General features: G+C 39.5%; 1 protein-coding gene across 4 annotated transcripts in view; it reads left to right on the top strand.

Moving 5' to 3' along the window:
* Positions 1-15,856, top strand: part of FHIT (fragile histidine triad diadenosine triphosphatase) — a 1,518,095-nt gene that overhangs the window by 1,249,402 nt on the left and 252,837 nt on the right. For all 4 annotated transcript variants that reach the window (XM_063630834.1, XM_063630836.1, XM_063630835.1 and 1 more), the window contains 2 exons: positions 2,875-3,020; positions 5,953-5,982. In XM_063630834.1, the coding sequence (XP_063486904.1) occupies positions 2,875-3,020; positions 5,953-5,982 (176 nt within the window). The remainder of the gene's footprint in view (positions 1-2,874; positions 3,021-5,952; positions 5,983-15,856) is intronic.

Raw genomic sequence — 15,856 nt, forward strand, 5'->3', positions numbered from 1 at the left:
ATCAGACAGACGGGTTGAATTCTAGTTTTAATCTCATTTTGAGTGTGCTGGTGTGGCAAGTTTCTAATTTTCTATAAGAAATTATTGCTTAGAATTCATCTTCAACATGGGAATTATAGTAGTATTAATAGTTTTTGGGTTTGTTGGAAAGATTGAGTAAGTAAGAGTACATACGAAAGTGAAATGGTGATTTGGGCCAAAGGAGGAACGCTCAACAACTTTCTTTGAAGCTAACCTTAAGTTGCTGGACCAGTTTTAAGGACAGATGTTGGTCTAGGTTTGGAGAAACAGTTCTACTTTAAAAGGTGAAATGTAAAATGAGATGGAAAAGTTTATCTAACACCCTGAGGCAGAGTTAGGTCTGACCTCCCCTGTGCTCCCACAGCTTTCTATGCTGATTTCTACCAATAGCATTCATCTCTCTGTGTTGTAATGATCTGTTTACACTGCACGACTGTTGGGGACATTAGAATGCGAACTCTTCAAGGTCAGCTAGTCTGTCCTGGTCATCTTAGCATCCTAAGTTCCAGTATAGACCCTGGACTGAGAGAAGCCTGCAGTGTTGGGATGGATGAGTGAGTAGGTTGCCAGCCCAATCCACTGGTTAAATCACTCCCCAATTTTTAAAGTCCAGTTTAAATGTCATCTGCTCTAAGAAGTCACCTTTGGTTTTCATCTACTGTGAGAAATCTCCTTGTCAACTATACAACCTAAATTATAACTATTGACCTTCCCTTCCTTTAAAAAATATTATTACTAAAAAAAACTCTCTACTCGAGATTATAGGGAGAAGTGGTAACCAGTTCCACAAGTTTTCACACGTGATATGTACTGGATAAAACATTTATTCAATTCAATATAGTAAGTTTAATTCTTTGAAGGTTATCCTACATGTTAGCTAAGAAATCTTGACAGAGGAGATAATCCCAAGCAAACAGGATCCAGAAGTAAATGTGACCTTATAGCCTACGTATAATATGGAATTTATCCATTAACAAGGCCTAAGAGGCTCCAAATTAAATTATATTGCATCTGTGATATTCTTTTACAATAATTGGCATATAAAAAGTGGCATTAGAATTACAAAAACTCTCTGCTGTTCTTCTAATTAATTTGCTTTCCCTGAGTTGTTTTTCTAGAAGCAACATGCAAACAAGCAAAATTGACAAATAATAAGATTTTTTTGTGGCGTTGGAATGTCATTGATATTACTAAATTTACTTTAGATACATAGGTTGTCTGATTTATTCCACCAGTTTTCACAGTAAGCCATTGTTTAGGTGAAATGTCTTCCTTCCCCACCGAGTTGCTGTGTGTGAACATAGCCTAATATAGCACTTACAGACTTCGTTGGAAGCTTGCATGGTTGTCACCCTTGCTGTGGTTTGGTGAAGTCGGGCCTAAGTGAGGGTGTAATTCAAAGCAGGGAGGAGGAATATGGGGAAGGGTCCCTTTTAACAGAGAAAATGCAGCTCCGTTGGAGTGGAGGCTGGCAATCTGCTCAAAGGACATGAAAGGAAATTCTTCATTTCTAAATGGTTCATTGACCCATGATAATAAAGCAGGCCTGCCAAAGATGGATAATTATCTTTCTGAGTATCAGATGCCCTGTGGGTGAAGGCCTCCCTTCTCCTCTCTTGAAAAATGAACTCTGATTTTAAAAATGCTTCTTTTCCTAGTTTACCGTTGACATGAATTTCCTGATTATGAGCAAAATTAATCAGTTTCTTCCTTCTTTTCCCCTCTCTCTTATGGAAATCAGGCCTGACCAGCTGAGCTCAGTGTGTTTCCCCTTGGGCTCTGAGTTCTACCAATAGTGGAATGGGGTTGATATTCTAGTGAGACTTGCAATTGCAGAATTATGGTTTTATTATGCCCTTTAGCTGCTTAGCTCCAGGCAGGAGCATGCTGTCTTAAAACAACAAGAAAAAAGAAACAGAAAAACATACAAGAGTTTGTTTCTCTTGTTAGTATCTAAAAACTAAACAAATATTTATATATATAGTGTGTGTATATACACATGTGTGCATACATACGTGTATAGTGACTGAAATGTTATTGATGGTGTAACAGTGAATATTAATTTCCTATCAAGAAGTAATCAAATTTGTATCCTTTTTTCTCTAGATCTTATATGTTGCTGAGAGCAATAATGTAAATATGTTGCCTCATCTAACTTGTAGAATGCATTAAGAATGCTTTATTCGAATAACCAGACAACCTCTTTCTTTCATGATTTACCTTCAAATGTCTTCTTTTGGATTCTAAAAAAAAAAATTCATCTGAGGAACTCTTGTCATAAATTGCTTAACCACATGGCACCTCTCTTAGTTATGGATAAAGTTCACTAAACATTTTCAGAATGTCTATACTCTTTTAAAAATAAAATAAACATCTACTTTTATATGTTCATTGCATAATTTTCTTATTTCTCCAAAGAGATAATTTAAATTAAAAATTTATCCCCATGTTCTACCTAGAGAAACCAAGTGGATATTCCAGTTGCTTTTTCAACCTAGTGCCTTTGGCTGCTAAAGTGGACGCAGCTTTAGAATAGGGGGGTCAAGAGATAATGATCTAGAATAGATCTTGCCTCCTTGCATGATTATCTCACCATACACTTGAGTCTGTCTGTACACGAATGTCCCTTTCTTTTGCAAGAAATTCTTCTGCATGCCACAGCTTCTCCTTCAAAGTGTAATTATCCATGTATGGAAGCTCTCTTTCAACTCTCTGGGGTTCAGTGGATGGTAAATATCTGTTTCTTCATTCCTTAGTCTTTGAGAGTTCAGGCCCTGGTCCTGTGGGTATAAACTGCTTGGTAAGAACACTACCCAAAGCCAGCAGCATGGGCCTTAACAGACCTTGCTACAGATGTCCTCGTGTGCCCGCTGCGGCCAGTGGAGCGCTTCCGTGACCTGCGTACTGATGAAGTGGCCGATTTGTTTCAGGCGACCCAGAGAGTCGGGACAGTGGTGGAAAAACATTTCCACGGGACCTCTGTCACTTTTTCCATGCAGGTGAGTGGTACAGATTACTCAGAAATGATTTCTCTTCCTTTTCAAATCCCGGCATTGGGCTTGCTCCTCCTGACATCTTACCAGGAAGGCAGATGTGATTGTTTGTATTTTATGTAGCAGCCAAAAAAAGACATTTCTTTGTAGAAATGTCTACAAATTTACATTTCTACTGCCCCCTACAAGCAGGGCAGCCCTACTGTCCATCGGCCCCAAGATGGACCGTGGTATAGCATCCAAGGTGATATCTGAGGCTTGTTTACCAAGCAGGCGGGAGTAATGGATAAGTGATTTAATGGACATTCAGACATTCCAAATTGCTTACTGGAACTGGGACTGGAGAAATCATTTTCATTCCATAGTAACTAATTTTTGAGCACTGCATGGACTAAGCCCTGCTCTAATTCCAGGGTGGCAGTGATATACAGCTTAGGTTGGGCCTTACCTTTTGTCTATCTTTAATTCAAGCTGCAGAGATTGATCACAGATTAGTTAGAAGCTAGATTAACTGGTTGGGTGTGGCCCACTGACCAGTAAAGAAATCAGATCCCCAGTCACTGAAGATGTTTAGGCAGAGGTTGAGCCAACAGTTGTCAGGATGGGAGAAGGATGTCCATGGTGAGTCATCAGTAGGGAATTGAGTAAATCTGTAGTAATATACCATGAGCTCCTTCAGGTCCTCTATGGAAAGGGCTGGGGTATCAATGTATAAAGTCCTTCATGGCTCTGAAATTGGATGACTCTGTAATTGCCCTTTGGAAGGACACGCTTTCAAAATGTGAGGACTCGGTATTCAGCCTGTTAGTTAAACTGAATGTTTGCCATTCTTCCTCCCCTCCTCAGCTCTCTACCACAGAGCTTCAAAGAGACCAGATAAAGAAAGCCAGTGTTTTCAGGTTATAAAGGCTCTGACTAAAAGTGCTCATCTTCTTCTCAAACAGATTTTTTTTCTTTCTTTTTTTGCTGCCATGTCTGTGTTAAGAGTAGCTAAACTTCCCCCAAATGCTTTGTGTGTGTGTGTTGTATGTCAAACAATTTGAGTCCCCTTCAGGCAGGTAGTTCAGCTCAGAGTGGGTTTATCAAGCTTATGTTGCAAACTGTGCTTCTGGACAGACTAAATGAAGGCAGTGAATGAAAACCTCTGTTAATGGCCGGGCGCGGTGGCTCACGCTTGTAATCCCAGCACTTTGGGAGGCCGAGGCGGGCGGATCACGAGGTCAGGAGATCGAGACCACGGTGAAACCCCGTCTCTACTAAAAATACAAAAAATTAGCCGGGCGTGGTGGCGGGCGCCTGTAGTCCCAGCTACTCGGAGAGGCTGAGGCAGGAGAATGGCGTGAACCCAGGAGGCGGAGCTTGCAGTGAGCCGAGATCGCGCCACTGCACGCCAGCCTGGGTGACAGAGTGAGACTCCGTCTCAAAAAAAAAAAAAAAAAAAAAAAAAAAAAGAAAACCTCTGTTAATGTTTAGTGAGATACAAGAATAAAAATCACATTTATAGGAAACGGCCATTGCTGGTTATGAAACCTGTTTCACTAGAAAGTTAATTCCATAAATGTAAGAGCTGACTTGTGTTAGCACCTAGAGTACTTTCGTATATGCAATGTGGTCAAACTATTTTTTACTGTAACCTACAGTAAGATATATATTTATTTCAAAATCATGCCTGTCTCCCCTGACACACATATGTGAAATATATGCATGTGCTTATATTGATAAGGGAAACCAGAGTTTCACAAAACAATGTTTACTCATTCTGTGCAGTCTAATAGTTTTTATTCTATTAAGATCTGATTTCTGGCTGGGTGTGGTGGCTCACACCTGTAATCCCAGCACTTTGGGAGGCTAAGACTGGCAGCTCTCTTGAGCTCAGGAGTTTGAGATCAGCCTGGGCAACATGGCAAAACCCTGTCCCTAAAAAAAATACAAAAATTAGACAGGCATGATGATGCATGCCTGTAGTCCCAGTTACTCAGGAGGCCGAGGCCGGAGAATCACTTGAGTCCAAGAGGTCAAGGCTGCAGTGAGCCACCATCATGCTACCACACTCTGGCCTGGACCCTTTCTCAAAAAAAAAAAAAACCTGATTTACATTGTTTGTAATGCCGATTGCAACCCGTTAAGTTGACTTCATGACCCGCTAATGGGTTGTGACTCTAAGTTTGAAAATCCCTGATATACACAGTTGTGTTTAATCCTTAGGGTGGGAGTTCTCACCCCGTTAGTCAGGCTCATAGAGGTAGACAAACCTGGCTAAAGTTGCAGAGGCGAAATTCTGTTTTGGAATTTCTGATTGTGGAGCCATTGCTTGTTTGGCCATATCAACCAGCTGAGTATCTTCTTTTGATTTATATTATGGCTGGTGACTTGGTGAGTTTGCTCATTTACAACTAAGCTTCAGAAACAGAGAAAGGGAACCCGTTTGGGAAAAGGGTCCAGCTACAATGAACGCTACCATTTGTCTCCCACAAGGTCAGAATAGCCAGAGAGGACTCTTCCTATATGAAATATCCCATATTCTTGCTTAATGGCTTATGTTTATAGCAGATTTACTGAGTAGAAGCTTAAAGTAATCAGACATTAATTAACCCACCTCTAAAGATAACCAGAAGGTGTGATACCTCACCTCCCCAAACATTTTCAGCCTTCCTTTAATGCAATTAAAACCATAGCCAGGAGCAAAGAGCATGAAAAGTAGCAAGGAGTTGGCTTGCTGGATAATTTATATCATTTTTATACGTAACTTCACACTTACTCTCAGGCAGAAATGGAGAACTGTCTAGTCCCACACATTTGAAGCCAACGGTCCCCACGAGAATACTATAAATTAACACACAATGAAATTGCATCTAAATTATTAATGGGTGATATTTCTGAATAAGCAGGAGATACCATCTATCTATTCTCACCTCTGTTGGTTTTTTCCTACTTCTAGGATGGCCCCGAAGCCGGACAGACTGTGAAGGTGAGTGCTTATTATGTGCATACAAATTAATAAGAGGCGATTATGAGAACTAATAAAAAATCACAACGAGTCATTTGCAGCACATTGCTGTTTCATTATGTTATCTTCGAGGTCAGAGAGACCCTCAGTGTTAGAGCCATAAATCCTGGCATTATAAACTCTGCCAAACAATGTTTCCCATTAGTTTACAAGACATTTACTTTTAGTAGTAAAATTATTATTGTGCAAACGCTAAAACAGAAACTAAATCAAGGAGTCCGGAAACAGAAGTCAAAGTGGTTCATGTGAGACAGTGTCTAGGAAATAGCATGTGAGCTTCCTGTGGGTTTTTGCAGCCCCATGTTAAGCCTGGGGTGTCTTTGACACACCTTTGCTTCTTGACATAGTCTGCTTTTGCTTCATTGTTTTTGAGTGAAGGAATAACCGCAGCAGTAGCATCAAGCTGCCTCCCTTCCTTCCTGTCTCTGTGCTTCTCTCTGTTCTCCTTCTCGTCACCCCACACCTACTCTTTTCCTCCCTGTGTACTTAATACCAAAGTTCAAACCTAATGGAGTCAGTGGAGCTCAAAGATGGGTCTTTAGTTGTGCTAGGAGAAGAAAGGAGGATTTATTAGGATAGTCTCTGCTTCTGTAGTAAAAATAAAATAATAAAATCCTGGTTGATTCAGAAGCTGGGTTTCAGCTCTTTTCATACAAATGCTAATTCGTATATGGGTAGATTCTGCACCTAAGTCATAGAAAAGGCTCTATTTTTGGTGCTAGAAGTCAGAAGCAAGTCAGGCTGGGATGTTAATGTTACACTTTGTTGAAATAAAGTTTAATGGTTCGAAGACCAGTTGTGAGTGGATAAGGTGATGCCTGCACAAACAATGCCAAATAAATGTAAGTTCCCTCTTGATCTAACTTTACTTTTGACTTTAACACAGCTATTCTGGGGCTTTTAAAATAGAATCTCTGGGAAATACCTCTAAGCAGTGGAAGTTTATGTAGGGACTGCCACCATATGGGCCACCAAATTCCTTATCATAAAAAAGGGCCAGCCTCCTAATTGCTCTACACACAGGGTGTGGTGATAGACACAGAGGTTTTCAGCTTTCCTCTATCCCACTGTCTCACCTCCGTGTGAGGCTCTAAATATACAGATGCAAGGAAAGGATTTAATCACTGTGGCTTCTTTTTGAAATCAATTCTTGAAATGCAAAACACAAATGTTTAAACTTGGTTCCCAGATTTTTTAAAACTCAGTATTCAAATGTAAGTTCTAACTATACTGGATTAGTTGGATGCACTATGCAATATCTATTTGATGGAATTCCTTTAGCCATTGAAAGTGATACTGTAGAGGCATAGCTAGTGACATGGGGGAATGCACAAGCTCTATGAAGTGGGATGCACACAATGATAATAGGTACATAGTAAGCATAGCTAAAACTTACATGAATAGATAGGTTATATGATCTCAAAATTTCATTTTGCCATTCTAAAGCGGGACAGAAAATATTTGCTATACAACAGGCTCTGAATAGGGATAAAAAGTAGATTAGTGGCTGCCAGGGACTGGGACCAGGAAGGAATGGGGAATGATTCCTCATGGGTACAGGTTTCTTTTAGGGAAATGAAAACGTTGTGGACTTAGTGGTGATGGTTGTGCAACGTTGTGAATATAATAAAGCCACTGAATTGTATGGTTTAAAATGGTGAATTTTATGATATTTGAATTATCTCTTGACTAAAAATAATAAACACACACACACAAAACAAATAAGCAGTGAGCCTAGCTGGGCTGATAACTATGGCTATAGATTGTGTAACTCCAATGATAATTACTTTTTGATGTCCCAATTATCTGGCCAAAATGTGTAATGTTTTTGTTACCTTTGATGGTGATGATGACAGACTAATTCTTAACATATAGTACTTATATTTGAATTGTTGAATGTGGTTATTGTTATCATCACCCTGATTATTTAGCTTAAGTTGAATTTTTTAAAACAATTCTGTTTTTTAAATCAGCAGATTGTTGTTTTGTACATCTTTCAGTTGTTTCCAACCTGATCACAGAAGTCCCCTGATATGACTTAATGGGGATATCTTGACTCATTTGTAGAATATGGTGGTTAAAAGAAAACCACCATACAGACACAGAGACACACACACACACACACACACACACACACACACACACACACACACACACAAAATCCCAGAGAACAATGAAGGTTCCAAAGCTGTCCTTTTAGACAAAGTATCCATATCTAAAGTTGTTGAATCTGCTTTTCAAAATGTGATCTTTGTATCACCTCCATGAAAATTAACTTTGATATCAGTTAACAACAACAAAAAGTTGATTCTCAGTTCTTATTCTAAATCTACTTATTTAGAATACTGTGACTGGGGCTTGGGAATCTTCATTATTAACAAGCACATCCCGTGATAGATATTTGCCAGCCTCAGTATTTTGTGATGATAAAATATTGAGTGGCAATGGCCACATAATTATGACCCGTGGAAGCCAGTCTTGCAGTAGGCCAGCCCCTCTAGGGGACAAAGCAGCATCTTTAATATTCAGCTGTCCAGTTGTGAAAACTACAATTCAAGACTCTGAGCATTTCATATTTTGAAATTCACACAGTTGCACATTTTAAGGCAGCATCTGACAACCTGCCATGGAAAGCACAGTGACTGTTCTCTTCATCTTTGCCTCTGTGTCTCATTCTTGATATTCTGCCTGATCCCTGGGTTCTAAACCATTTTTGTCTCATGCTGAGTGGTAATAGCAATAAGCCCGGTAATGGTCTTTTCCCCTGGAGCACCTGTTGTTATTGTTAATGAAGGTGCACCACTGAGTTAGCCTCTTGAACATGATGCCACTGTAGGGTTTTTTGTTTCAGAGGCTTTAAATTCTGCTTTGCAAAGAACAAGCGTGGCCTCGCTTACTCAGTGAGGCACTTGTAGTCAGGAAAGGGAAATATCGAAGTAAAACAGTGACCTCTTATTTCACAATTGATTATGAACTCTCCTTTTTGGGTTTAAAAGTAGTAGAACCCTGCCATCCACAAGGTGATTATTGCAGCAGTTTGATGTTCTGTAGGCTGGAGAAACAATCTTTTTCTTTCATCTTCAACCATACAGATCCAAACAGCCTCCCTGACCCTTCATCTGAAGTAGCTCTCCTAAAGCCCCTACTCTCCATCCTGGTGCATGATTTGATTTCTCTCAAGGCGTTCTTCGCTGTCTTTTATTTGTTTGGCCCTGCACCTGTACCTCTGTCTTTTCTCTAGTTCTTTGAGAAGGTAAGCTTTGTGAGGACCTGGATTTTGTCATTGTTTATAATAGGTCTCAGGACGTGCTACCCCCAAAATATGCTAACTCTGCATACTGAGTATTTTAACGTGAAGGAAACTGAAAAAACTACAGAAGCAGGAACATCACTCTCTGACCTTCTTTCATTTGTCTACCCTCAAGTGTGCCATAAAAGAATTCTCTGACCTATCACCCCGGCAAGTAGGTCATAAGGCCTTCATTCCAGAGGAGTTCTGCCCTCTACTCACATGCCAGGAAGAATCTGAACACATAGGCCTTGCTAAGTTTTCCCCAATTTATTACCATCAAGTCATACTCTTTTATCGTCCAATCGTACTTCTGCATGACCGTCCATAAAAACACACAGTTGTCTTTAGGTCTTTATTTCTGAAGGCCCCCGTGGCACGGAAAACTTAAATGTATTTGTTAGGCTTTCCTCTTGTTAATCTGTATTGTGTTACAGGGGTCTGAGCCGTGAACTGGGCAGTGGGTAAGGAAATGATACAGCTTTTACTCCCCTATGTTTTCTATGGCTCTTTTGTGTGGGGAAGAGAATGATGATGATAATGGAACTTTGCTTGTTGCTTGTTGGAACGAATCTCATAAGTTTCTAACTTGAGTTAACACGAAGTAGAAGATGATATGTATGTGTATTCCAGCACGCAGTCAGCGATATTCCTGGAATCTCTATCAAAAGTCTCCTATATTCCAGGTGTTACTAACGAAGACTAAAATTTCCATGAATCGAGTTCTCAAATCATGTTCCAAAATGTAATTCCATCTAATCAAACCATTAAGGCAATATTCATTCCTTTAGAAGCGATGCTGCTTAATAAGTTTAATGTGAGCTGTCTTTTAGAACAATTGGTATGTATATCTTTGGGTGGGAGGTCGTTTTAGGCATATTAAAGAGAGATTTAATCCAGGCAGGTAATCTGGAATCTCGTAAGAACTGTTTATAGATTACGCTTGCTTACACTCTTCTATGTTTATGGTACTTGAATCTTCTACTTAGAAATTTAATTTTATAGTATTAATGCAGTGGGAAGTAGCTGTTAATAACTTTTAAGATATTAGAAATTACTTTTTAGATTGCTCTAGAAGAAGAAGATAATTATTTATAGAAGTATAATTCAAAAATTAAATGAGATAAAAAGGAAGCTCTTCTGTTCACTGAGAAGTTTCTGTGGTTCTAGAACAAATTTTCCACCTGAAAATTTGGTAATCTTTTAGAGTCATGAAAATGAGGACATTTTATCTCTTAATTAAGTCTAGTAGTTAACATACTTTGGCATCAGAAGTTCCGTTAGGAATATTAGCCCTATTAACTTCCTAACTGTGCACCTTTGGATCAGCCTTTTAGCCTCTCTGAACATACATTTCCTTTTTTTTTTTTGAATGCAGAAACCCTATCTACTATATTGAGTGATGGTGGAGAAAAACTGACATATTCATGTTCAGTACGTGGTATATGTAGCAGAGATTGGCTAGGACTTGGACATGGATGTAGAATCTGACCAGTCCACCCCAGTTCAAATCCCAGCCCTGCCACATCATGGCCCTTGGACCTTGTACATGTTTTTTAACCTTAATATTAACTTCAGCTTCTAATCTATAAAATAGCTTGTGGCTAGGCTTTAAGGGATTGTAACTGGCATTGAGATGGTTTGTGGTCCTGCCAAATTTGCTTAATTATTATACACTGAATTCTCTCGCTATGAATGACTGCCTTTTGGTTAAATTCTTGAGAAAACTTTACTCTGACTATATGACTTGTGCCATTTGAATATCTTATTTGAACTTACAAAAATGACACCTTGAAAATTCAGAAATCTGCCTTCTTAATTGGGGAAAATAATACTGGTCCTCTCTGTCCGAACATTTTTAGCCTCTGGTGTATGCATAGATGATCATGAGTTAGTCGGGGTTATAAATCGATAGAGTACTTCACAGTTACTTAAAGAAGGCAGTCACAGCACAGAAGCCTGCCTGCCCCACGCTTTGCTGACTCAGTAGTTCTGATGTGGGGCCTAGGACTCTGTCCTAACAGACACCACAAGTGATTCTGATGCACACTTCAGTTTTCTGAAGCTGCTTTCCTGAAGGAGTGATAAGAAGCAGTTGTAGGGGCTGCTGCCCTCAACCCAAACCATTTTCTAGGAAAGATTTGGTGTGTACAGAAAGAGAGAAACCTGTATCTTGAGGATGAAAATGATTTTCTTTTACTGTGACTTATTATTTTCATTTGGAAAGACACTTCAAGAGAGATGTGATTTGCCATACGACTTTTATCCTTTCATTACAGCCATGGTGAACGGTGCCTTGACTATGTTAATACCTAATGCATGTATTTACTGCATGAAAAATTGGTATCTTCAGGATGCCGTAGCTTTTATCTTGTAGAATTGCCTTACAATTTGCATCTCTGCCCTCAGAATGAATCCAGTTTGACTGGGTTGGTAAACCAAAGACAACTGCAGTGCTCAGGGGATGGGTTTGGGTGTACATGTGGGAGTGGATGCCTTTGAGAAGTGCTGAGGTTCCAAGCCCTTTCCCTCTGGCATGTAAATGTCTCTGACTTCCCCTCCCTCTCCCGCTCCTGGTGATTTGAGGCAAAACCCCCGGTCCCCAGCTCTCCAAGCGGAAGGGGCTGGGGGCTGCCTGTCTCCTTTGGGAAACTTTCTCTCTCCTGCTAAACCCTCAGGCCCTTTCCTAAGTAGATATCAAATCATTGAGTTTTTCCATTTCTAGTTTGTTAACTTTGATTTGCATGATGCCATTTGGATCAAAGCACTGAAAGAAAAATTAACCAAGTCCCCTAGTATTTTCACGTTCTTAATTACTTTTCCCCTGTTCATTCGAACTCAAAGGCAGCTAAGGTGAATGAGATGAGAGAGATCCTGAAGCAGGGATGAGGGTGAGAAGAACATGCAGGGAAGTTAAAGCATACTGATGAAGAGGGAGGCCTCTGGGGCCACACTACCTGGTTTCAAACCCAGAGCTGTCACCTACCAGGTGCATGACCCATGGGCGAGTTAACCTTTCTGAGCCCCCACATTCATTCATAAACTTAGAAAATGCAGGTCTTAAGAGTATCCTGGCTCTTGGGAGTGTTGTGAGGACCAAATGGATTAATGCGTGTAAATCCCTGTAAAATAGTGCCTGGCACATAGCAAAGTCTCAATACATGTTCACCGTTAGTTTTATAGTTCTTACTTCAGTCCTCACAACAACCTGCAAAAGTAGGCATTAATATTTTACACTTAGGGAAACTGAGGTTTAAAGAAGTAAAATCACATACTGGAAAAGCACAGTTGACAGATAGTGGAATTGGGATTCAAACCCAAGCCGATCCAAAATTCCAACTCTTCATTATATCATATGACCAGGCTGCTCCTAAAAAATACTTTGTGTCCTGTAATCACAGTAGAAGCAGCTCAAGCACAGGTTTTGTAACTATTTTGTCACCCTTACCACATATTAATCTGTATTATTTTGTTCTGCTTGGAATAATGTTGGTTTCCGTCTAAAAATATCCAGAGGACAATCCCTGTTTAACTTTATTACACAGGTGAAGCTTGACCTAAATGCTGCTTTATTGCTGTATGTCAATTTATAGCAGAATTATATGCTTTTAGTGTTTAATTTTTCATTAGTACTACCAAACAAATCCCCTCAGTAATTAGAGGCCCTGACATATAGCAAAGTGGATATTTGGCTGTTTAATTTATTTTGATATTTGTAATGCCAACACGTGGCACGTATAGTAGGGACGTTCAATGTTTTATAGGATTCAGTAAACTGTCTTTTACACCTGAGGCTCAGAGCCTGTAATTTCTACTTAATCACTGTGAAGTCAAACCTCCTGTGAAAGGCAAGTGTTTTGTAGACCCTAAAATACCACCTAAATGTATGGCGTTATTATTTAGGCAGCTTCTTACCTTTGTTGATGTAGTAAGGCCGGTTACTCACTGTTGTCATTTTGTTATAGGATGCTAGCGCTCAATAACTAATCATTGAAGGAGCCACTACTCTGCCTCACCATTTTGCTATGGGTGTTTCAAGCCTAGGAAATCAAATGTAAAAATCTCTAACTCCATGTAATCAGCTCATTCTAATTTCAAAGTTTTAAACATGTGATATCTAAATAATTGGGTGGCCAAACTGTCAATTCTGTTAAAAAAAAAAAAAAAAAAAAAGGTAAAATAAATGCAGCCCAATTAATCATGTGACAAAGATTCAGTACTTTTGATTAAATATTAGTGGCCAATTCAACCTCAGTAGATGAGCCATTTGTTTCATTTTTATTTTTTTTGGGACGGAGTCTTGCTTTGTCACCCAGGCTGAAGTGCAGTGGCGTGATCTCGGCTTATTACAACCTCTGCCTCCTGGGTTCAAATAATCCTCCCACCTCACCCTCCTGAGTAACTAGGACTACAGGCTTGAGCCACCACGCCTAGCTATTTTTTGTATTTTTAGTAGAGATGAGGTTTTATCATGTTGGCCAGGCTGCTCTCAAACTCCTGACATCAAGTGATCCTCCCGCCTTGGCCTCTTAAAGTGCTCTGGAACCTATTTGTTTTAGACTACACCACATCCTTAAATACAGAATGGGGAATGGAAGCCCATACAATAATGTGTGCCTTGATTGAAATTGGGACTTTTAGCTGAAACAGATCTAAATGTAACACACTTGTGATTAGTAGTTATTAACAGCAAGAAATAATAAAAGAAAAGAACAGGTTGCTTATAGGCTACCATATAATTTATAAACCTGTAGATCTATATATGGCTTAGAAGGAAGGACACAGATAGCATTCTTACTGCCTCTGGGTGGAGATAGGGGAAGCAGTGCAATGTGGGATGTGAATTATACCTGAGGGTTTTGGCTTTACAGTGTTTTATTTTTAGATTGTAATGTGTACATCGTTGTTGATTCTATTATTTAAAATGCATTTTAAAAGAAAAACCAAGGGCCCCATTTGAAGAACTTTCCATTAAGAAATGACTATTATAATTCATTCTCTTTGCTTTATTATCTTTAGCGTATAACTAGTTCTCATGCCTCCTATTTTCAAATCTCTGAGGGTGGGGCCCATCAAGTAGCTTTTTGGAAGGTCCACAGTTGATTCTGATGGTTACCCAGAATATCAACTGCAATTTCATTTGTTTATTTTTACAAATATATTTAGATTCTTGGTCTGGATGACCTGGACTTGATTCTTTCTTGATACTCATCTCAAATTATTCAGTCACCTTCAGGCGCTCCTCTTTACCCTTTATGGCAGTCATTAATAAAGTAATTCTCAAGACACAAAAAGCAGCTGGAAAAGGTAAGGATTTCATGGCTGAGCCGGGGTCAGATGGAAACCAGCTTAATGAATAATAGACAAGGCAACCTGCAGAGCCACAGACGTGGAAGGATTAGAATAATGACCTTCCTGAGGACATTTGAGTGAAAAATGTTGGGATGGTGAGACTCTGTAATGGCCCTCAGGCCGAACATGGTGAGGAATCTTTTTCCTCCTTCTAAGTCAATTATGTGAGTGCTGGGAAAGGGTCATTTTGAAATTTTAACTTCACATGTCATGAGGCATCCATCCTACCTTATTGTCTAATAGATCCCTTCTCCAAAGAAGTCTCTTGTTCACCAAAATCAGGGAAATTGAGACATATATCTTCGGAAGCCTTCTCAATCAGATGAATCCTAAACCTCAGGAGGGAAGGGCAAAAAAAAACCAAACAGACAAACAATAACAACAAAACACACACACACAGAGTGGTTTGAAATCCTAGGCTTATTCAACATAAAGATAATATTATTGGATTCCAGTAATGAAAACTTCCATTTCTTTCCCTGGTAGTTTATTCTTTTAAACAAGTCTTCCTTGTTCCTGATGTTACATGAAAAATGAAGATGGAATTCTTTAAGATGTTGACCTTGCCTAGGGTGGTTGAGAAGAATAAACAACATTGAGTTAACAAAGTGAACACACCAAATATTCTTTTACTTTGTGGTGGAATTCATTTATCCTAATGTTCACATTCACGTCTCCCACCCTGGGGTCCATATATCAGTACGTGTTCCCCCGCAAAATATTTTCTTATCATGCTTTCCATCCTGGTGCCCTGACAAACAGCTCAACAGGGGCTTTTATTTGCGTTTAAATTCGTTGGTTGGTTGTAAATGGTATAAATCCCCAGATGTAATCAGGTTCTAGCAATATAATTATGATGAAACTGTTCGGCCATGGAAGGAATAAATGTGACTCCAAGCTCTGCTCCACTATCAGATGACCATTGATGAATCTCACTCTTTAAGGAAGAAACTCAGAGCATGGGATAATTCAAGAAAATCCCAGAGAAGCAAGTGACCTTGAAAGTCATTAGCATCATGGACTACTTGACAATTAATCACCCCTGTAGCATTTAAGTCTGTCTTTCATCTTCTTCTATACCTGGAAGCTCAAAGCACTGTGAGGTAGCTGCTTCCAGTTCTGAATCGCTCTGATCTCGATTTCCTCACTACCAAAGTAGTCTGTTCCTCCCTTCCAGGAAATGAGCATCCTGCC

Source organism: Symphalangus syndactylus, chromosome 21 (assembly GCF_028878055.3).
Source record: "Symphalangus syndactylus isolate Jambi chromosome 21, NHGRI_mSymSyn1-v2.1_pri, whole genome shotgun sequence".
Lineage (NCBI taxonomy): Eukaryota > Metazoa > Chordata > Mammalia > Primates > Hylobatidae > Symphalangus > Symphalangus syndactylus.